At 41.2% G+C, this 23,920-nt stretch overlaps 2 protein-coding genes across 2 annotated transcripts; both read right to left on the reverse strand.

Annotated features, from left to right (window-relative positions):
- Window positions 1-14,032: 14,032 nt before the first annotated feature.
- LOC5575173 lies at window positions 14,033-14,980 on the reverse strand. Its single transcript, XM_001655500.2, has one exon. It carries the CDS (start codon window positions 14,978-14,980, stop codon window positions 14,033-14,035), a length of 948 nt encoding a protein of 315 aa, XP_001655550.2.
- Window positions 14,981-20,336: 5,356 nt separating this feature from the next.
- On the reverse strand, window positions 20,337-21,275 carry LOC5575172. Its single transcript, XM_001655499.2, has one exon. It carries the CDS (start codon window positions 21,273-21,275, stop codon window positions 20,337-20,339), a length of 939 nt encoding a protein of 312 aa, XP_001655549.1.
- Between the last annotated feature and the right edge of the window lie 2,645 nt (window positions 21,276-23,920).

The raw sequence follows: 23,920 nt of genomic DNA on the forward strand, positions 1-23,920 counted from the left end.
CCAAAATTTGCTAGAGGAAACCCCTGGAAAATCTCGAGTTGAACTGTGAGGAGCAACAACACTAATTGCTGAAGGATTTTGTGGTTTTTTTGTGGTTTTGATCTCGATATCGAAGGGACCATCGAGATAGGGAGAGATCGAGACAAAGAACCAATTTTTGATGACTACTAGATTAAAAAACACTCCGTTGCCAAGAAAGTAATACACAAACAAACGTCATTTTGCGCTCCTAATTTGTTTTGAATCCCAAAACTTTGGTCTAGTAACCTTCGATATTAATCATATCGACCTACGGAGAGAAAATTGAGAACGAAAAATCAACTGATACACATCGAGCTATGGAGATAACGAGATAAGGAGGATATCGAGATATGGAGAGTGAAAATGTATGCAGACTGAAGGGACTTATGAAATCATCGACATAGGGAGAGATATCGAGATGTAGAACATCGAGATGTGGAGAGTCAACTGTAATTCAATTTCAAAAATAATTCCAGAAATCTTTGAAAGTAATGTATGAGGAATCCTTAGTGCAAATTTATGAGAATCCTTGGAATGAAAATCCTTGAAAGAATTGATGGAGCAATTCCTGAAATAACCAGTGTGGTAATTATTAAAAGATAGGTTCCGAAAATGGCTAGAAGTATTTCTTCCAAAAAAAAAATGCCACGTGAGAAATAATTTACACAAATTACACCAATCGTAGTACAAACTTTTGTTATTTTCGTGGAAAAAATCTGTAGGATTAAGATATCTTAGTGTTACAAGGATTTATGAAAGAATTTTCGTTGTGATTCCGTTGTTGGACTGTTAAAGGATTTTCTGGAGCAAATTTTGAAGGAATTCCTCTTAGCACATCTTAAGAAATCATTTAAGACAAATTCCTGCTAGAATTGTTAGTGGAATGTCCTTAAGAATTCTTGGGGGGTCCCTGGAGAAGTCTTTGTCTTTTTCTAGAAGAATTTATGAAGATAAAAATATGATATCTGGAGCCTAAAGAATTTTTATCAAGATTCATTACGTTGCGAAAATGGAACAATAAACTTTAGATAAATAGGATGTTTTACGTAGAATAGATACTTTAGAGACCTTTGTCATCTTTGTTCGTGTTATCGAAATATGTTTTGGTACTTTTCAAGAATATATAAAGTATTGTGTAAAAATATTCATTTCGGCTTGGCTCAGGATATGGCTCATAATGAAATGTTTCCTGATATTCGACGAATGACAAAATAGTGTATGTTTCAATCCAAAACCACGATGTTCTGTTAAAAAGTGCTCTTCTATAGTGTTGAAATAAACGCTGCCCTTATCAATATACTAGATGATACAGGGGCCCCTTCAAACCTGATTTTCCTTGCCTCGATAAATTTTAATTTGTGAAAAACTCAATTTCTAATACTATGATAAATTATCACCATGATCTCGGGGCCTCTAAGAACCCGGGGACCGGTGCGGACCGCACTCCCTAGCTACGTTACAGCTCGGGGGTCTCCGAGTTACTCCATAAGACTTGCTCAGGCGGATGGTCACAGGACCATCTGCTAGGTACATCTTTAGTTGTGATTTCATCCGTCCTATGATACGGCTGTCAAGTTTGCTTTGTTGCTCAGAGTTTTTGCGACCAGCTCATGAAAGTCAAGCTCTTCGAATTCGAGTCGAAGCACACAGACTTTCACGCTTTTCCGAGAGTGCCTGGGATCTACGACGAACCTTCCCTAATACTTAAGCTTTAGGTCTTCTTGCACTTCTCTAAAGATGTATGTGTACGTCCTTGGGTCGTTCGCTTTGACGCACAAGGCATCACCTTTTTGACTCTTTCAAAGACTTTTGGTGCTATCGAAGTAGCCGAGAAACAATGCACTGCAGTGGTTTTTACAGAGACAGATCCTGGCATCGTGGGTCCGAATTTCGTTTTAAAAACGGAATTTGTTCATGGAATGATCGGTACACATTGTATCGGGGTATCCTCCAAACTCGTGCATATTTGCAAAAACAATTTCTCGAAATCAGCTACTATCATCATCTGACGAATCCTACTGCGGAGAACAATTGACCTCAGTTCTTGCTGAACTCTGCTAGCGCATGGCTGCTCCAAAAGAACTTCATGTTATTGCGAACCAGAGGTACAGGTCCAAAGCCCTGCTAAAGATGGATGCTTGTGAAGGCTATGACCATGGTCATCATGTTAAGATCAAACGGACAATGCTATATCGTGTCAGCACCGAGGAGGCAGCCCCTTGCACGATGTAGGTCACGCAACCCTAGATTTTACGGTAACAGACCCTGCAACGAATAAAGAACAACGATTGGAAAGCCGGATCTCGAAACTTGAGAACTTTAAATGAACCTTGCGCGTGTTTGACTCCTGATCTGTGGCGTGAAATTATCAGAAAATTCTTCTTCTTCTTTCTGGCGTTTCGTCCCCACTGGGACAGAGCCTGCTTCTCAGCTTAGTGTTCTAATGAGCACTTCCTCAGTTATTAACTGAGCTTACTATGCCAATGACCATTTTTGCATGTGTATATCGTGTGGCAGGTATGAAGATACTCTATGCCCAGGGAAGTCGAGAAAATTTCCAACCCGAAAAGATCCTCGACCGGTGGGATTCGAACCCACGACCCTCAGCTTGGTCTTGCTGAATAGTTGTGCGCTTACCGCTACGGCTATCTGGGGCCCTTTCCAGGAAATACGCTGGCCGAAAACCGGAGGACGTGAATTTCGAGTGGTGGAACCCACCGCCAACACCTCATTCAAGTATGTGGAGTTGGCTTTATTGTGATTGGGAAGCAGATGACGAGAATTATTCGGCGGAAACCGGTAAGCGACCGAATCTGTGTGTTGAGAATGAAGGGCAAGTTCTTCAACTACAGCCTGATCAGCATATAAACACCAACGAAAGATAATCCGATCGGGAAAGAAGACTTCTTCCGATGGTCATTAGCCAGCGGTTAATAACCTTCGTTGTTACCAGAGGGCTGGCAATCAGCACTACCTACTTCGCACGCCGATACAATATCCCCAAACACACCTGGCGACACCCGAGTGGTGATGCCTGATCCCAAATAGACCACGTGCTGATTGATGAGCGACATTTCTCAGATGTCATGGATGTCAGGACCTTTTTAGACCCAAATATCGTCTCGTATCATTATCTCTTTATAGCTTGAATTCGGGCGCGGTTATCCAGCATCACGAATTCCAAAACTAATAGAACGCTGCTCTTTAACATCCATCGCTTGTCGACTGATGGAGTAACTGCACAGTACCACCAGCAGCTAGACGAGCAGTTGGATAGAATCAACGTTTCTTGAGATGTCAACAGCCTGTGAGTCCCTATTCACGAAGCTGTGATAACAACGGCGCGGGAAATAATTGGTGCTGTGCAATCAACGAAGACGAAACGACTGTTTCGATGAAGAGTGCCAGTGGCACACGTAAAAAATATCGCCAAAAGCCGTATGCTTGTGGACGGTACCCGACAAGACAGAAAGCGATACAAGGCCAAAGTGAGAGCCAAAGAAAAGGAAATCCACCGCAGAAAGAAAAGGCAGCACGAAGGATGTGTGGTAGCTGAAGCTCAAGATAGCATGAACCGGAACGATATGTGAAGATTTCATGCAACGGTCAATGGCGCTCGGCACAATACGTTTACATCAGTGCCCACCATGTGCAATGCTCGAGAAGTAAATTTACTAACCGATAAAATGGCGGTAGCTGCCAAGTGGAACAAGCACTTTTACTAGTTGTTGAACGGCGAGAATGGAAATATAGCAATAAACAGGGTGAATGTTGATGTTGACGATCGAGCTATAGACTCATCAACTATAGGAGAGGATAAAAAGGTTGTTAGCGAGCTGAAGAACTGTAAGGTTCCTGAGAAGAACGAGATCCAGGTCGAGCACGGAAGTGAACAGCTTTATCAATCGATCCTTCAAGTAACTACTGAAGCTATGGGAGGACGGAGAAATTGTTACTGCTAGGTTGGGCAACACGTGGGTTACCAGGACAAAGACCTCGGCAAGCTTGGCTAAGCAACGGCCTGCCTTTTGAGGTTGGGTGCGTCAAGGACCTCTTTTCTTGGCTAGCGCGATCTGGAGCACCCCTCTGGTCTCAAGGTCGGCTGGAGTTCTCTAGTAGGTTAATCAGACCTCGGATATTGGGATGGGTGTAATGAAAACTGTAGTGGTTCACAATTTTACTTTTATATTGACCTAAATGTACATAACTGTGTGGGTGGGTGTATAGTGTAGTGTGGTTATTAATTATAATTTTACTTAACCGGCCGGTATGCTCGGGATCTCTGGAGGGATGGTGGTACGGTAGACTGCGGAACTCTTTCGGTAAAGGTGACAGCGTGGAAACGCCGAACGGGTACTGGAAATGGACGTACGTTGGACCCAACTACTAGGACCTACCCGTCCTAGGGGTTCCGTCCACGCGGCTTTGCTGTCCTTCGGAACCGGAACGTCGGCCAAGGAGTTCTGTGGATTCGGTCGCTTGGGGTTTGGGGAAGAACCAACTAGGTTCACTTGACTGGAACTAAGGACGTTTCTGTTTATCTCGGACAAAACGACTATACTACATTGGGTAGAATTCACCAACTGACCTGACAATGACTTGACATGGACATACAAGACAACTCATTCAGAAATTGCGACTCCTGGCTTAAGATCAGCAGCGGAGAAGATTCCGACGATCTTCCCCTGATCATCAGCTAGCTCGTAAGAGTTAGTTCCTCTACGTGCGACTACTGTACAAGGGATGTAAGTTGGACCTAGTTTAGCATTATAGGATTCTGCTGCAGACGACTGAGTGAAATTTCGACGATAGACTTGCTGACCTACTTGGTACACCGGTGAGGGTTTATTGTACCGTAAATTGTAATTGCGACGACTGTGCTCATGTGCCTTTTCGAGGTTTCTCCGAACGAGATCAGCGAGCTTGTTATCAGCAGCTTGCTTCTGCTCAATTCGTTCCTCGGGAGACAAATCTCTCACGTCTACTTCTCGGATGTGCTGGTCACCAGAAGAGACAATCTCATGTCCAAACACAATCCTGTATGGTGTGAAACCAGTCGATGAGTGTCGAGTTGTGTTGATCACATGCTCTACCTCGGAAATGCGAGTGTCCCACAACCTCTGGTCCGATTTCACGTAGGTTCTGATGCACGCATTGATGCTACGATTTAGCCTCTCCACAGGATTGGCTTGACTGTGGTGTCGAGCATTCGTCCAGTGTTTCACATGGAATCGCTCAAGGAAGCTTTTGAAATCGTGGCTGACAAAGCTCGACGCATTGTCCGATATCAAGATCTCCGGAACTGAAAATCTTCGGAACCACTGTTCTTCAAGGATTTTTATGGTTAGACTAGTGGATATCTTTCGAACGGGTACTAACACTGTCCACTTTGAATACAAGTCCAAAAGGACTAGAAGATGCGCATTGCCAGATTTGCTTCTGGGCAATGATTGTATATAGTCAATGGACAATATTTGGAATGGCTTGGTTACTAGTCTTGGTTTCCCCATTTCAGGATGTTGAGAAACATTAGCCGGTTTCGTTTCCTTACAAATTCTACACTGCTGGACGTGCCTCTGGACAGAAGCAGACATCTTCGGCCAAAAATACAATTTTCTCACTCGGTCTAATGTTTTCTCGAAACCAATATGCAATGAGTCGTCGTGCTCTTCTTTTAGCACCTGAGATCGTAAATCATGAGGCACACATAATTTCCATTGATGTGTGTAATCTAAAACATCGGTTTTAGTCGGCAAAAGTTTGAAGAGTTTTCCATTTTCGATTTTGTAGTCGAGATTGTCCTCGGGAGACTCTCTCACCTTGTTCATCAAATCGGAGTACCAGGTATCTCCTGAGTCTTCAACATCCATGCTCTCAACGGCTCTTGATAGTGCATCGGGAATGATGTTCTCTTTCCCCCGTCGATGCTTTATCTCGAGGTCGTAGCTCTGTAGCTCGATACTCCATCGGCTTAAACGTGAAGAAGTTCGCCACCTCCCACGCATGATGTATGTGAGCGCCGATGCGTCAGTAATGACAACGAAGTGAGTTCCCTCTATGTAAGGTCGGAACTTTTCGATTGCAGACAGAACAGCAAGTCCTTCTTTCTCTGAAGCTGCATACGCTTGCTGAGCAGGAGTGAGCTTCTGAGAAAAGTATGCGACAACTTTTTCTCCTTCGTCATACTGCTGCGTCAGTATTGCCGCAATCGCAGTATCACTCGCGTCGCTCTGAATTTGAAACGGTCGAGAGAAGTCAGGATTGCATAGAACTGGAGCAGCAATTAGGCATTCTTTGATGTCAATGAATGCTTTTTCAGCTTGCTCGTTCCAAACGATTGTCTTTGGCTTTTTACGAAGCAAATTAGTGAGAGGCGCGGTTATCTCACTGAAATTGCTTATGAAGCGGCGGTAATAATTCGCCATCCCCAAATAGCGTCGAAGGGCGCGAATTGAGGTGGGCCGCTCGTAATTCACGATCGCTTCGATGCGATCAGGATTCGGTTTTAAGCCACCTGGGGTTAATAAGTAGCCAAGATAAGGAAGTTCATTGAGACAAAATTTGGATTTTTCTAAATTAACGGACAAGTTAGCGTTTTTAAGCCGACGTGCCACTTCTCGCAGACTATTGAGATGCGCTTCGAAAGTTTCGCTTACGATGACAATGTCATCCAGATAAACGAAGACTTCCGGTTCAAGTTCTCCGTATCCCAATACTTCGTCCATCAGCCTGGAGAGGGTGGCTGGACTATTTATAAGACCGAAAGGTAATCGTGTGAATTGATACAGACCCTTACCCAACACCGAGAAAGCCGTATATTTCCTCGATGTGGGATCAAGCGATATTTGAAGAAACGCTTTCGTGAGATCGATAGTCGACAAATATCTACTCTTCCCTAAACGGCTTAATATACGGTCCTGGTGAGGTAGTGGGTAGGCATCGCGTTGGGTACGATCATTTAAACGACGGGCATCCAGACAGAGCCTTACCTCTCCGTTTGGTTTGACAACCGGTACTGTGCTCAGTGACCAGTCGCTGTGGCTTCGTTCAACTACATGCTGAGCAATCAATTTGTCCAGTTCGGCATTTATCTTCGTCTGCATTTGGGGAGATGTTGGGTATGGGTTTATGCGTATTGGTGGTGAGTTCTTGAACTCATCTTTAATCTCTATTCGGTGAGTGATTAAAGGTGTAGTGTCCAGATACTCTCCTTCGATCGCAATTTTAAACATTTGCTTCACGGTCTCAAGTTCACTGATCTGCTGATCGGTTAATTCGAGCTCGTTCTCTGGCTGGTCAATTTCGTCGATCTCCACGGTCGTCTGGACTGTGGGACGAATATTGAATGCTCTCCAAAAATCTCCTGCTCCGAGAATCAATCGTCGGTGGAGTTTTGGTGCCACGATCATAGGAATTATTTTCATTTGTTTGTCAAAGTATATGGGTAGATCAACACAGCCAATAACTGGAATGTTATTGCCTGCTGCATTTACAAGTGTGATAGTAGAGGGGTGAATTTTGAGATTGAGAGATTTCAATAATTTTTCAGCTCCTCTGCCTAACACAGAGCGTTCTGCACCGCTATCGAGTAAGCCAATTATTTCTTTCCCCAGTATCTGTACTTTAACGAAAGGTCGAGCATCTCCATCGTTGTAAAGGAAGAGCTCTTCCAGCTCTGGTGGTTTATAAGAATCCGTTTCGGCGAAAGGAATAAAGCCATTATCTCGTAAGCTTTGCGAAATCTCTGCATTGGAGGGACTTTCTTGAAGAAATTCAGCTTGCCCTCTCAAGCTGAACTCTCCGCGTTTTTTGAACAGACTGGACAAGCACTCGTGAATACATCTAAGAAACCACAAACTCGGCAGAATTTTTGTAGCCTCTCCTTACATTCGCTGTAGTGATGCCCTGATTTCCGACAGTTATAACAGACACCGTTTGGGGGTCGCTTGTATTGATCGGGTGAAATTTTCAATAAAGCATTGGAGGGTCCAGCCATTACCTCGGAGGGCTGTGTCTCCTGCCGACTCTCTTTACTCGGTTCTGGCTGTCTTGGTTTTTCAGAATCTGTCTTCTGCGGTTTGTTAGTGGCATATTTAGAATTTTGAAACACTCTGGTATTGTTTGGCGGTGTCTCCTTCTTGGGTCGGTCTTTGGACCCGGAGATTTCATTCACCTGTGGGTTTCTTGACTTCTGGTTGTCAGACGATCTCTGGTATAAATACCAGTTATTTTCGTCTACAGTACGACCGAAACGTTTGAGTTTGGACAAACTACGAATGTTTGCACTGGTCATCGCATTTTTATATTCATGACGCATATTTCGCCAAATTATGTCGAATTTTCGACGCTCAGAAATAGGTTTCGTCATCGTGTGAAACAGTTTCTGCATTTCATGAAAATAATCCACAAATCTCTCACCGCGACCTTGGCGACGATTTGTCGCTTGGATTTCCAATTGGAAGTCCAGGTCTGGAGGCAAAAATTCTCTCTTGAGTTCTCGTTTCAACTGAGACCAATTCCGAAAGTCACGGTTTTCATAACCATCGAGAAACCAGTCTCTAGCTCTGCCTGAAAACAGATGAATCGCGCATCTGAAAAGCTCCCTATCGCTCACATCCTCGGCTCGAGCTCTCATTTTAATTTCTTTGAGAAACTCGGAAAGTTTTCTACCCTCATCTCTACCATCGTATTTTAGTCGCCATTCTGAGACTGAGACTCGTCTAGTTGACCTAGACCTCTCTCGCTTAGATTTTCCTCTACGATGTCGCCGGTGGTGGTCAGAAGAGCTTTCGGAGCTCAACGACGATCTACTACTACTTTTCGACGACCTAGAACTCTCACTCTCTGTGACAGAGTCTGTGCTTTCGTACTTCTTCCTACCCTTTCTCTCTGAGCCATGTTTATGACTGGATCGAGATCGTGGAGCGTGAGACAATTTTCGTGATCGAGTTTTGGTGGGTTTAGTGTATCGGGGTTCTACGCATAAGACAGAGCTCTCAGAACATGAGCTTTCATTCTCGCTAGCTGTAGCATATAACTTCGAACTAGACCTATTTGACTCAAACCTTACTTTTTCAGATTTCCTCGGCTCGATGGATGCTAACGACAACGATTCACCGGTCGATTTCTTCACAACCACATCGGCTTTTAGGTTCTCATTCAGATTTGCTAACAACTTCTCGAGTCGAATTTTATTCTGAAGATGCTGTTCAGCCTCCTTCATTTTCTGCTGTTCTTTTTCAATTTCCCTCTGTCTACGTTTTTTGTCCAACTCTGACGTCTGCACTACAAAATCTTTGAAAGCTCTCAGTAAATTTGGGAGATCTTCCACCTGTCCATTCTCATAATTAGTTAATTGACCTAATATTTCTTCCGTCCGTCTGATTGACGAATTCAGTTCTTTCTCCTTCTCTGCAATTTGAAAATTCCTACGTTCATTACTCTGAGCCTCTTCAGACTCAGCCGGAGCAATCGATTGATTCAAATCGACTATCTCGGTCCTAACTTCTTCTAACACTTTCGATAGTTCTACCTCGACATCTTCCTCTTCGGCCACTGATGCTAGTAGCGGAAAATGCTGCTTGCAGATGTGATTCACCTCTTTCTCTAATTTCGCTATCTCTGCAACGAACTTGTGAGAGTCCGACGCTGAGTGTAATCGTGAGATTCGCACTCTGAAATGTACTAATCGCGTAATCAATTTCTCCCTATTTCTAGCATCCAGTTTGGAACTCTCTAACAGGCTTCCGATAGTGATCAACTTGGAGAAAATCACTCGAAGTTCATCGGATGTGGTGGACCAAGTACCACTACCTATCAGGACTGGACTATCCAACGCTCTCTCCTTCCTCAACTGGTCCTTCAGCTTGCGTCGCTTCACGCTTTCGTGCTCATTCAAATTGTACGAAATTTTCCGAATGAATAATTCATACTCTACTTCATCAATGCTCAAATGGGACACGTCCATCTTATGGTACTGTGCTGTAAGATCCATGTTGAGCTATCAACTATGACCAATAAAGAAAATCAAAATTTGTTATTCTAAGCTACCGCACTCGCGGGATAATATCGCAATCACTTCCTCTGAGAATCGTTCAATCAGTAAGCTAAATTTGTTCCTAGGAAATCATCGAATCAAGACCCGTTTCTAACTTTGTTCTAAACTCGAAATACTTGTTCCAACTTCGTTCACTCGCTCACTTATTCACCGAACAACTGCTCAAATACTCTCTTCAGAAAACGTACGCGCACTAGTAAGCCGCCTTTGCGTGGTTCCGTTATATCAGAAGTATGGGGTTAATTACCGTGTATTGCTGTAAATTTGTTCAATTTGTCTCTCCTACTCTCCGTGTGAAAAAAAAATAATGCCAATTATTTTTTTTTGAGATCTGATTAGCTTTTCGATTGATTTAGTTGGGCGCCATTTGTTACTGCTAGGTTGGGCAACACGTGGGTTACCAGGACAAAGACCTCGGCAAGCTTGGCTAAGCAACGGCCTGCCTTTTGAGGTTGGGTGCGTCAAGGACCTCTTTTCTTGGCTAGCGCGATCTGGAGCACCCCTCTGGTCTCAAGGTCGGCTGGAGTTCTCTAGTAGGTTAATCAGACCTCGGATATTGGGATGGGTGTAATGAAAACTGTAGTGGTTCACAATTTTACTTTTATATTGACCTAAATGTACATAACTGTGTGGGTGGGTGTATAGTGTAGTGTGGTTATTAATTATAATTTTACTTAACCGGCCGGTATGCTCGGGATCTCTGGAGGGATGGTGGTACGGTAGACTGCGGAACTCTTTCGGTAAAGGTGACAGCGTGGAAACGCCGAACGGGTACTGGAAATGGACGTACGTTGGACCCAACTACTAGGACCTACCCGTCCTAGGGGTTCCGTCCACGCGGCTTTGCTGTCCTTCGGAACCGGAACGTCGGCCAAGGAGTTCTGTGGATTCGGTCGCTTGGGGTTTGGGGAAGAACCAACTAGGTTCACTTGCCCTAGAACTCGTTCGTAGTTTGCGGGATAAAACTACACGGGCCCTAAATACATAAATATTCCTGTTTAAGGTCTAACCTTTTAGGTTACAGGCACAAGCATACCTGATTCGCATCAATGCTCCTCACTTCACTTATTAGCTTCAGCTAATCTTACTTAAATCCTCCTTCTACAAATATCTTCAACTTCTCAACTCCTGGTAATATTTCTTTAATCTTCCTGATCACTTCTAACGTCCGCTTTGAATTAGATCTTCGTAGGAAATAGACCGACTCAATCCTTCTTCGTTCCCTACTCCCTCTACCGTTGGGTTGTCTGTTCATCTTTTTTTTTTCCACTGAACTCTAACTGTTCTACTTTTATTTATGGCTAATTTTATTGTAGTGTAGTGTACTTTTTTTTATATCAGGTGTAGGGGTGTTTTTATGGCATGATAGCATTTAAATTTAAAATTTCACGGAGACATATAAATACTAACAATAGAAGAAACAAAAACTTAAAAACTAACAGGCTTATTGTTACAAACGGTAACAAAATGCCCACCGGATGTTTGGATGGTCTCACACGCCCAATTTTCAAGAAAGGGCACAGGCTGGAGTGTGCCAATTACTGATGAATTACCTTGATGAAGGCAGCGGCGTACGATTCAGTGAAAAGAAATGCGCTGTGGCAGATAATGTCTGAGCATAATTTTCCGGCGAAACTAATTAGGCTGATTCGTGAAACGCTGGATGGTTCGAAGTCAAGCCTTCGTGCCTCTGAATAGGGAGACATCGAGGATAGGCCTGACCATTAATTCTACTAAAACGAAGTACACGGTTGCAGGTAGAGATATAGGTAGGTTTGGTGGTGTAGATGCTGAGTTAGTATTCGATGCAGGTGTGTTTGAAGTTGTTGAAGAATGTTTTTGCATTGGAACACTTGTGACATGTGACTACGACGTTTCCCACGAAGTGAAAAGACGTAAAACTTCTGCGAAAAGGGCTTTTTATAGACTACGTATCCAATTTAGGTCTCGAAACTTGCAAACGGAAACAAAATTTGTCCTGTATAAAACATTGATTCTTCTGGTGGATCTCTACGGGCACGTAAAAAATGGCATGTTGATGTTGAAAAAGACAGACCGAAAAGCCTTCGGTGTTTTCGAGCGTAAAGTGCTGTGGACAATACTCGTTGGGAAACTAGAAAATGATGTGTGGCGCAGACGCACGATTGACGAGTTATATCAAGTGTACAAAGATGTGAATAATGTTAAACGTGTTAAATACGGCAGACTTCAGTGGGCTGGCCACTTAGTGCGACTATCAGAAGAAAGAATTAAGAAAATAATATTCAGCGAGGAAACAGGTGGAAGACCACGAATACACTGGCTGTACGCAGTGTTGGACCTGGTGACCCTAAACGTTCGGGGCAACTGAAAGTATCGTCCAAGACCGACGAAGATGGAGCTCAACAATACGCCTGGCAATGGCGTGACACTACGATGATCTTGCTAAACGGCTGGCCCAACATACACCCTTAGGCGTTTTCTAGGAAGCATTGAAGATCACTTAATGTTCTTAATGATACTAGACTTCTCAGTGCATGGTTGGTGGGGCAGTATCCATCGTTAAACTGCTTTCTTTTTGCATTCATACTCTTCTCACAAGCAACCTTGCTTCAGATAGTCTATCATGAAGCCGCTTTTCGAAAATGATCACCTCTTGTCAATCTTCGTTCCACTGCTTCAGAGCGATGTCATTTGATTCACCAAGTCCTGCCAAGACATCGTTGTTTCGACAATGCACAATGGTCGGGCTCCATATAAAGGGGCGGCCAAAACTACCAAAAACTTTTTTGGAGAATTTTATGGTTTTTATCATTTCAAAATATACCTCATGAACTTAAATTTAAATTTCTTTGACTTTTATAATGTCAAATTGGATGAAGTCAAAAAAATGAAAAATGTACCAATAAAATAAAGTACAAAATTCATATTTAAGGAATACAATATTTCCCCAAAGTTACGCACTATCTGAAAGCTTATGGTTCAACACTTTTATCAAGCATGAGGGTGTAAAAAAATATGTTGTTGAAGTATTAATACTATTCAATATTACACTTTAGTAATTTTCATGATTTTGAACATGAAAAACAACTCTTGTCGCGTCATGTCGCCGCCATTTCGAATATTGCACGTCAAAATGCATTCTTATATCTTACAAAAAACGTTTATGCTGATTTTCAAGTTAGAGCTATTTGAATAATTCAATATTTTCATACATTTTGACGATATTTTCCATACAAAGTTGATTTAAATATATATTTGCATATGCATATTTTTATCAAATTCGGTGAAATACAAACAAAATTTGTGTTCTCAGCCAAATTTGATTGCTTCTCTAATATAAAAAATTGTTATTAAAAAAGTTACGTAATATGTGAAAAACCCCTTCTAAAACAATAAAAACGTTTCATATTCAGATTACATATTTCATTGATTAAGGCGATAAAACTAGTTTTGGCCAAACTTCGTATTATTCCGACCATTGTGCAATGCTCATCTATTGCCAACTTCATAACCACGAGGGGGAGGGGGAGTCCGGAAATCCAAAAATCATTACGTGATATCCCGCTGTTTTGTAGCCGAATGTTGTGGGATCAAGACGAGAGCTAAGTACTTCAACAAATTCTTGATTTCAGCTGGTTGGATAATCTGGTCGAGCGTCTGCACCACACGGTCGAATCCATCAAATACTTTAATAGTCAACGCACTTTTTCCACAGACTGTGAAGCCGAAAAACATATAAATTTATACGAACGACTGTATGTTCTTGAATGGCGTTTTAAAGCAACGTAACAACAGAAAGTAACGGAATTCTTCATAGACTTGTATAGTTCTTGAATTAATTCAATATTTCCTTACTGTTATCGTCAAACAAATCGAGAGTTTCTTCTACAATGATCCGCTTTCTATGAAAAAGCATTTATTGAGACATCTTTTTCACGGTACCACTTAAACCTTATTATACTCTACACTATTTTAAATTGAGGGATATGGGGGCCTGGTTGAAGTCGACAACGGCGCACTAGTGGTAGTCACTGCAGCAGACGTGACTCCAGGGGTCATAGTTACGCAAGATGGTAACTGCTCGCACACATTACAGTACGAACTGTTCGATGCCAAAACTTGCCTGGCCGTTTCCGTGAACAGCGATTGCGTCGATATTTCGCTTTCAACGCACTGCAAGACCAGCTGAGTGAGTCGAAGTGGTTCCGTTTGGTATTGCTGCGAGACACGGACGAGGCATTGGCGGGTGGCATCGGAAAGTAGAGCTGGTTTCCCGAATTGTGTGTAAAGGCGGTCCAGGTAAAGACCGTGCTCACGATCGTAAAATCCGGATCGAACGGCCAGGGTATACATCGGATCCGCAATGTTCTCGACGATGAATCCTTGTCCCACACTGAGTTCTCTCAAAGCTTTGCAAGATGTGTTCACAATGGAGAATGACTCCGTTAGATGTTTGATTCGATCGACTTGTTCGTATGGGATGAACCGGACCGTGTCCATCAACAGACTTCCGTAGTTGCGGTAGTAGCACTGGAACGAACGATAAGCCCGTTCGAATGGTTGTCCTTCGCAGTGTTTCGGCACGGAGGTACGCAAACATTCCTGGGTACGACCGACATATTCACTGCACGACCCTGGCTGATCGAAGAAGTTTGTAATGACATGATCTTTGATGCCGGTGAGTTCGTCAAACGCGTGGATTTGCACAAGGATACAGTTGATCAGCTTAAGGCTACTGAGCTCATCGGGGTATCCACTAATCACATACTGTTGCACTGTTTCATTGGACAGCAAAAGATAGACAGCACAATCCTGCTGAGCGGACGAGAACGATTTTAGCTGTGGAGATCTCCAATCTTCTACAGCCGAAACGGTGAGGATGTTGACTGTGGTCAAGGTGATCAAAAGTTGGTAGATCATCTCTTAGCTGTGTGGTGGTCGCAGTATAAAAAATGCTTGCTTTTATATTATGAATGGTGAAGTGATGTAATGGTAAACAGCACGCAACATTTATATGAACTCCATTTATGAGTTACCTAAGACGTAGCCCAAAATTTTCATGAACAATGTTTTGTTTTAACACACATATAGATGGGTTGGTCACCACGCCGATGCGGCTCTTGTTTTTTTTTTCACTCTCTCGCAGTCTATATACAATCGGCGAGCCGATATAATTATTATCATACCGACTAGAAAACATATCATCAGATTTCATAGTTCACTTCCCAATTTTTTTACTCTTGAAAATCATATACTTCCATGCCAGTATCCGGAATATGAATGAATTATTTCCAAGATTTTTGAGCATTTTGCTCCTCATTAAATTGCTGTGCAGGGAATTTTCGCACGGTGAACATTTGCACATCTTATTCATAATCTTGCATTACAGTTTGACAGCGCACTGCGATAACAACTTTTTTTGAACGATTAGCATAACATAATTGACTATTGACTTATACTCCGTTGAACTAAGTTCACATGGACCAGGCCAGAACATTGCTAAAAACGTCACCGGAAGAATGCTCCAGTGCACTGTGCATAATTTATTGCTCTAGATGATGAGTTCAGTTCGTTCCTCAACAGTGTTCATCGTACCTTCGTGCTGTGCGTACACCAATTTTCTCTGCTCTTAGAAGTTTTTAAAACTACCTAAAGCAATACGGAGAAGTTATCAGTGCTACAAAAATAATACTTTTCAGTACTATTTTTCTTCTATTGATCCCTTTACGATGCTTGTTAGGATCCATGCCTTCGAATTTTCGTTAGACCCGTTAGTGAAAGCTAGCGGCAGTAATCCTTCTTGGACACAGTTTTGAAAAAACCTCTTAGAAGGTCTCTTCTTCATTCGTTTATTCACTAAACATTGTTGCAACCACGAACAAAAGGAAGGGTGAATCTCTGAATTCACAACTTCCTTCCAAAAAACTGGGGTTTAAAACTATCACTAAACGTGGAAAATTTGAAAGGAAGGACGTTCCTCCGGAAGGCACGCTTCCTTCCGAACATGAAATCGAATCAGCCTTTGGACCAGGCTATTTGATTTGATTGAGGAAACGAAAAGTGCCGCCAATCGTGGTCATTTGTTCCGAATTAGGGGGATTTACACAGGAGATCTTGAACTCCATTATGAAAATCAAAGTTTTTTTCCAAACCACAAAAAAGGAGACCGTCGCATTTTGCCGAAATATGTTATAAATCGAGAACTTCTTCTCAAACATCTTGAAACACCTAAAGAGATCAAACTTATGTTCAATGTCCGTGTGACATGGGAACATTTCCAGAAACCTGGAGGAAATTTCCAGAACCCCACTCAGTGCCGTCGGTGCCAAAAGTGAGGTCATGGAACAAAACATTGCCGCATGGATGCTAAATGCATGATTTGCGGAGGTTCTTCTCACGCTAAGGACGTCTGTCCTGTGAAGAAAGATACCGATAAGTTTATATGCGCCAATTGCAAGGGCAATTATAAGTTCTATTTTTGGGCTTGCCCTTCGCGTAGGCGAGTCGTCGAGGCTCGTGCCAGGCAGATGAAAGATAATATCCGTTGCGATAACGGTCGTTTCCTGAATTTGCCTGGTAGAGTATCGAACAATGCTCATTTTTCAGTTAACGATCGCTTGATTAGGAATCATACCCATCAGGAAGATCATAATCATGCTCATTCACAAACTAATTTTAATTCGACGGGTAGTCGTTCGAATCTTTCAATTTCGAATGTATCTACCCACGGTAAATCCTTTGCCGATATCGTAGCAGGAAATTTAAAGTCCTCCCCTGTTCGATCCATGGGTACCCATTCTACTTGTTTCAAATCAAATGGAAAAAACCCTACCGCCACAGGTAACTCCGCTTCTTCGTCTACCGGAAATTCTAATGGGAAATCACATGACATGTCTGCCTCTGATTTTAATTTTCTAACTGAATAATTGAATCTAATAATTGATGCAATGTTCAAAGCCACCACTGTGACTGAAGCAGTCCAAGTAGGTGTAAAATTTACAAATCAAATTGTTATTGGAATACGTTTTCCTAATGGATCCAAATAATAATTTAAATATTTTAAATTGGAATGCTCGTTCTCTGAATGGCAACGAGGACGAGCTGTTTAATTTCTTACGGGTAATAACGTGCATATAGCAGTTATTACCGAAACGTATTTAAAACCTGGATCTAAACTCAAAAGAGATCCTAACTTTTTTGTTTATCGTAATGATCGACTTGATGGGGCATGTGGGGGAGTTGCAATCATCATTCATAGGCGTATAAAACATCAACTGTTTTCATCATTAGAAACTAAAGTTTTTGAAACTTTAGGTGTTTCTGTTGAAACACAAACAAATATACTTTCCTAGCTGCCTATTTGCCTTTTCAATGCTCTGGACAGCAAGTTAATTTGCTCCAAACTGACTTGCGCAAATGGACTCGTAATAAGTCAACATTTTTTGTCATTGGTGACTTTAATGCCAAACTTCGGTCATGAAATAATTCTCAAAGTAATTCCAACAGCAGAATTTTATTTGATGAGTGCTCTTCAGGATATTTCTCAATTCAATACCCTGATAGTCCTACATGTTTTTCCTCTTCTAGAAATCCATCTACGATTGATTTGGTCTTAACCGACTCTAGTCATCTTTGTAGCCAAATGATTACTCATGCTGATTTTGATTCTGATCATGTCCCTGTTACATTTCAAATATCCCAAGAAGCGATTCTCAATCCTACCAGCTCCACTTTCAATTATTTACGAGCCGACTGGAATTTATTTAAAACGTATGTTGACTTTAATCTTGATGTTAACATTTCTTTAGAAACTAAACTTGATATTGACAATGCTCTTGAAACTTTAACAAATTCCATTGTTGAAGCCCGGAGCATTGCAATTCCAAAATGTGAAGTAAAATTTGAATCCGTGATTATAGACGATGATCTTAAACTCTTGATCCGTCTCAAAAACGTGAGGAGAAGGCAATTTCAGCGCACTCGCGATCCTGCTTTGAAAATTATATGGCAGGATTTGCAGAAAGAAATCAAGAAACGTTTTGCTCAAATAAGAAACAGAAATTTTGAAAATAAAATTTCTCAATTGGACCCTGGCTCTTAGCCCTTTTGGAAATTATCTAAAATTTTGAAAAAACCTCAGAAGCCAATACCGGCATTGAAAGAGGAAAACAAATTATTACTAACTATTGCGAAAAAGCTCAAAAACTTGCTATGCAGTTTGAAAGTGCGCACAATTTTAATTTAGGACTTACTAGTCCAATTGAAAATGAAGTTACTCAGGAGTTCGAAAATATTCTCAATCAAGAGAACGTTTTCGAAAATGCCTGGGAGACTGATTTGGAAGAAGTGAGAACTATTATTAAAAAATTCAAAAATATGAAAGCTCCTGGCAATGATGGAATTTTCTACATCCTCATCAAGAAACTTCCAGAAAGTAGCTTATCATTTTTAGTTGATATATTTAACAAATGTTTTCAATTAGCATATTTTCCTGATAAATGGAAAAATGCTAAGGTTGTTCCAATTTTAAAACCAGACAAAAATCTTGCAGAAGCTTCTAGCTATCGTCCAATCAGTTTGCTTTCCTCCATCAGTTATTTTTTTGAAAAGGTCATTTTGAACAGAATGATGGTCCACATCAACGAAAATTCAATTTTTGCCAATGAACAGTTCGGATTCCGCCATGGACATTCAACAACTCATCAACTTTTACGTGTAACAAATTTGATCCGTTCCAACAAAACTGAAGTCTATTCTACTGGTCTTGCTCTTCTAGACATATAAAAAGCATTCGATCGACAGTGTTTGGCATGAAGGTTTGATCGTAAAATTGAAAACCTTTTTAAATTTCCAACATACATTGTTAGAATGATTCAAAGTTATCTGTCAAATCGTACACTTCAGGTTAATTATCAGAACTCCAGATCTAAAAGACTTCCTGTAAGAGCTGGTGTTCCCCAAGGCAGCATTTTGGGACCAATATTATACAATATTTTCACATCTGACCTGCCTGAGGTAAGGTTGTCAAAAATCTTTGTTTGCGGATGACACAGGCCTCTCTGTCAAAGGACGATGCCTGCGTGTCATCTGTAGTCGATTGCAAAAAAGTCTGGATATTTTTTTGTTCATACTTGCAAAAATGGAAGATTTCTCCTAATGCTTCCAACATTCAACTAATAATAATCATATTGAGGACATTCAAGCCAAATGTAACAAATATGTTAAATGCCTTTATCTCCTTATTAATAGAAAATCAAGAAGAACAAGCTTTAGAACTTCATACAAATTTTCAGGCCAGCCATGTTGTATGCCGTACCAATATGTACTAGCTGTTGTAATACCAGGAAGAAAGCTCTGCAGAGAATACAAAATAAAATTTTGAAAATGATTCCGAAGCTTCCTCCCTGGTAATGTATAGAAAATCCAATGTTGAAACATTGGAACAAATTTCAAATAAAATAAATAATAATTTCAGGCAAAAATCGTTACAATCTTCTATTGCCACGATTAATGCATTATATGTTTAGGTTAAGTTAGGTTAAGTAAATTAAAAACGTGTTTTTTTCTTTTATAAGCAGGTGAAATCTACTCACTTGTAAAAAATCTGAGCTGTTACGGAAAATCACATGTAATATGTTGTTAACAAAATGCTGATAAAATCTTAAATATGTTTTACCAATTTAGGATGATAGTGTTGTCTAACACAAAACACCTAGATATAAGAAATGAATGTAATTGTTTGGAATGATACTAATAAAAAACATTAAAAAAAGGCTTTGGTGCTTTTGTTTTTGTAATAATATTATTATTATGGCGTGAAAATTCAAAATTGGCGGCGTGATGCCTATCGGCATTTGGTACTGAGCCTTTGCTCTTCATATGCATGAAGTAGCGGCTACTGTAGCGGCTTCTCAAGGTGTCAGATGTGGTAACATTCTTAAATAATGTACATTGAGTTAGGTATCAACATTGCAAAAGGGCGTTATTGCTTTTTGTAAACAACACGTTTTTACGTCGTTTTGCAGCGTATTCAAGCCCTCTCGAGTGCTCTACTGACACTACTTATTACAAAGATAATATCATTATCTTCTTATAGTGGGGTGGATTGCATGGGAGGAGTCAAAATTGCTAGTCAGATTCGAAGAATGGTGCTTTACAAAAGCAGTTACGTCCTTTGAAAATGTTGTTGCCAAGCTGTTTTATGTACAAAGTTATCTTTCAGGTTTTATCAAAATAAAGAAGAACAACAGTTTTATTTGTAAGCATTTTCTGCCTTTTATATCGATGGATATGGATTCTTAGGCGTTGTCACCAGTGACACCCCACACTGAGTGCTGGGAGTTGGATCAACGCACGAGCGCAATGGTTCGCATACATTACAGTACGAGTTATTCGATGCCAAAATTGCCTGTGCAGTTTGCGTGAACCACAACTGTGTCGCTATGTCTTTCTCAACGCACTGCAAAACCAACTGGGTAATTCTAAGCGGCTCCGTATTGTACTGCTGCGAGACACAAGCCAAACATTGGCGGGTGGCTTCGGAAAGCAAATTTGGTACGCCGACTTGCGTGTACAGGCGATCGACGTACAGACCATGCTGAAGATCGTAGAATCCATTTCGGATGCCGAAAGCATACAACGCATCCGCCACATTTTCAACAGTGAATCCTCGTCCCTCGCTGAGATTTCGAATGGCTTTGCAAGATGTGTTCGCAATGGAAAAGGATTCCACGATTTGTTTGACTGAGTATTTCGGACTTGAAGGATCATACGGAAGGAAGCGAACGGCATCCTTCAACAGAACTCCATAGTTGCGGTAGTAGCACTGGAACGAAAGATAGGCTCTCTCAAACGGTTGTCCTCCGCATTGTTTCGGCACGGTGGTCTGCAGACATTCCTGAGTACGACTAACATAATCACTGCACGATTTTGGAGGTTCGAAAAAATTTGTGATCACGTTGTCCCTGATACCGATCCGTTCGTCATAAGCGTATATCTGCACAAGGATACAGTTGACTAGCTTACGACAATTGAAATCATCGGGGTATCCATTCACTTCACACTGTTGCACTGTTTCGTTGGATAGCAGAAGGTAGACAGCACACTCCTGTTGAGCAGATGAAAACGATTTCAATTGGGGTGAGTTCCAGTCTTGCGCTGCTAAAGAGGTGATGATCGAGAGTATGGCCAAGGTGATAAAAAGTTGGTGGTTCATTGCTCTGATGCGAAATTTGAATAATGGTTGCAGTAAAAAAAGTTGGCTTTTATATTATGAATTACGTCATCGTACAACAGCAAACGTTACACATCGTATGGATGGCACGCATCATACGGCATACGCGATTCTTGTCCATATTACTCTTTTCAGTTATGCATTCTAGACATATGTCTACACATAAGGTGCTGGCTGTTTGGATAGCCTCACACCCAATCTACAACAAAGGGCACAGCCTTGAGGGTGCCAATAACAGAGACATCAGACATACACAATACTGTCGCGCATCCTGTTTAACAGACTGAGACCGTTCGATGAGTCCTTCGTCGGCGAATACCAAGCTGGTTTTCATGAGGGCCGGTCGACAACGGACTAAATGCTTACCTTACGAATGGTGCTGAATAAATCCCTGGAGTATAACTTACAGACTCACCATGTATTTATTGATTTCGAGGTGGCGTACAATTCAGTGAAAAGAAATGGCTGTGGCAGATAATGTCTGAACATGAGTAGATGAAAACAGCGAATTTAGTACTATACCATTTAATTCCACTAGAGTTTGTATCCTTTGACAGATACGCGTATTTCGACCTCAGTGTCGTGTACTAGACTCGACTTCCAGCGAAACTAATTAGGCTAATACGTGCAGGATGGCTCAAAATCAAGTGTTCAGATTGCAGACGATGTAGCCGACTTCATGGAAGACCACATAAACGCTAGCTGTACGCAGTAAAAAAGGGCCTGGTGACCCTAACGTTCGGAGCAACTGAAGAAGTAGGTATCGCTCAAGACCGAAGAAGATGAAGCTCTACAATACGCCCGCCAATGGCGTGACGCTACGATGTAGTCATCAAGGTAGTGGGTAGGTAATCTTTTGGAAAGTTGAAACCAATGAAAATTGACAATAAATGTATTGGGCACAAAAACATTGTTGTTTTTACTTCCATGTGAACTGTGTAACAGTTGTAATTTTACTGCATTGAAAATCGCAACCTTTGCATAGTGTCGTCTGGAAATGACATAATTTTATCAATAATCATATTATCACCAGGAAACACAAGTTTCAAGTATTATTGAAAGCTACTTACGTTGATCATACATTTTGCTTTCATTTAGTATGAGAATTTATTTTAATTAGATTACGCATGGTTTATTTGAAATTAGGGATAATTGGACCTACAAAAAAAATTAAAACATCGGAATCAACTTATTTTCATTAAGTTTAGATAATTTCATTATGCGGTTTTCCGCCAAACATGAAAGCACTAGCAGGGCATTTTTACAATTTCAACGGCAATTAAAAGCTTTGATATAAAATTCATAAATGGCAGCTGACTGATTAGAGTCCGCGGCTACTGTAGCATCCAGCGTAGAAACATTATGTAGCTTACCAAATCATTGCCAGCCTTCTCCACCACATGTCTACGAGTCAGACTTTCCCACAGTCTACAAACCCATAGGCAAACACATTTAACACAAGTCAGACGCCAGCATTCCGAACCATAAGTCCCCATACTTCATAATTATTGCCTATTCTCAAATAAATCAAATAACCTCAAGAAAACCCTAACTTACAATTTCCCATATGACATGATGTAACCAACCGTAATCCGATCCTCTCTTTACCATGACACATTGTTTTTATGCAAGGGACTTGAACTTAGTCTATATTTTATGCACATGCATCGAATTACTGGACTAGCATCAAGTGCATCCCGCTACAAGCGTTGGCGCATTACTCACACATGCTCACACTATGTTGGTCTTACTACTGACCTATATCTCTCTCTTTCTGAAAATCTCTTATTGAACTGTCATTGGTTCAATCCAATTGATGGACAACTCCAAGCACCGATTAGAATAACAATATTGCAAAAAGAACAATAAGATGTGTTAAACCTAAGTTACTCGTAAGTCTGAAATTTTGAATAGAGTCTCTAGACAACCTTCATGGCGCGTAGTCGATGTTAACGTTACGTATATCACACTACAAAGCAAAGCCATGCTGAAGGTGTCTTGGTTCGATTCCCGATCAATCCACGATCTTTTCGTAATGAAAATTTCCTTGTCTTCTTCCTGAGCATCGTACCTGCCACACGATATACGAATACGAAAATGGCCACTTTGGCAAAGAAAGCTCTCAGTTAATAATTGTGGAAGTGCTCATTGAATACCAAGTAGAGAAGCAGGCTCTGTCCCAGTTGGGACGTAATGCCAATAAGAAGAAGCAGAAGCTACCGACTATTGCGGCTAATTTTGTACTGCTTCAGAACATAAACTTCAAATGCTGAGTAATGCACAATTGGCCAAACTATAGAACTCTAGACCACTGTCAATTCAATACTTTTGTGATCATTTGTAGCATACATTAGGGTGCCGGCGCCATTAGTGGACTACCTAAGCTATAAAAAATCATAACAAAATAACGAAAAGCTTTAACAGAGATCTTTTGGCGTCAGAATTCAACTTCTACTATATGGGAAAAATATAAAAAGAGTGATAAGACTAATTTTTTTTAACATAAAATCGCTTGAGCCACTATTGGTACACGTGTTCCAGTAGTTGCGCTAGTGCTCCAGTAGTAGACGTTCGGGAATAATACAAGGAATTTTGAACAAAATGGTAAATTTTTTATACAGGTTGAA

The sequence above is a fragment of the Aedes aegypti genome, chromosome 2 (genome assembly GCF_002204515.2).
Source record: "Aedes aegypti strain LVP_AGWG chromosome 2, AaegL5.0 Primary Assembly, whole genome shotgun sequence".
Classification (NCBI taxonomy): domain Eukaryota; kingdom Metazoa; phylum Arthropoda; class Insecta; order Diptera; family Culicidae; genus Aedes; species Aedes aegypti.

Bases quoted from the DNA above. Each gene is read 5' to 3' on its own strand.
- LOC5575173 (XM_001655500.2), bottom strand. From the start codon at position 14,980: ATGATCTACCAACTTTTGATCACCTTGACCACAGTCAACATCCTCACC.
- LOC5575172 (XM_001655499.2), bottom strand. From the start codon at position 21,275: ATGAACCACCAACTTTTTATCACCTTGGCCATACTCTCGATCATCACC.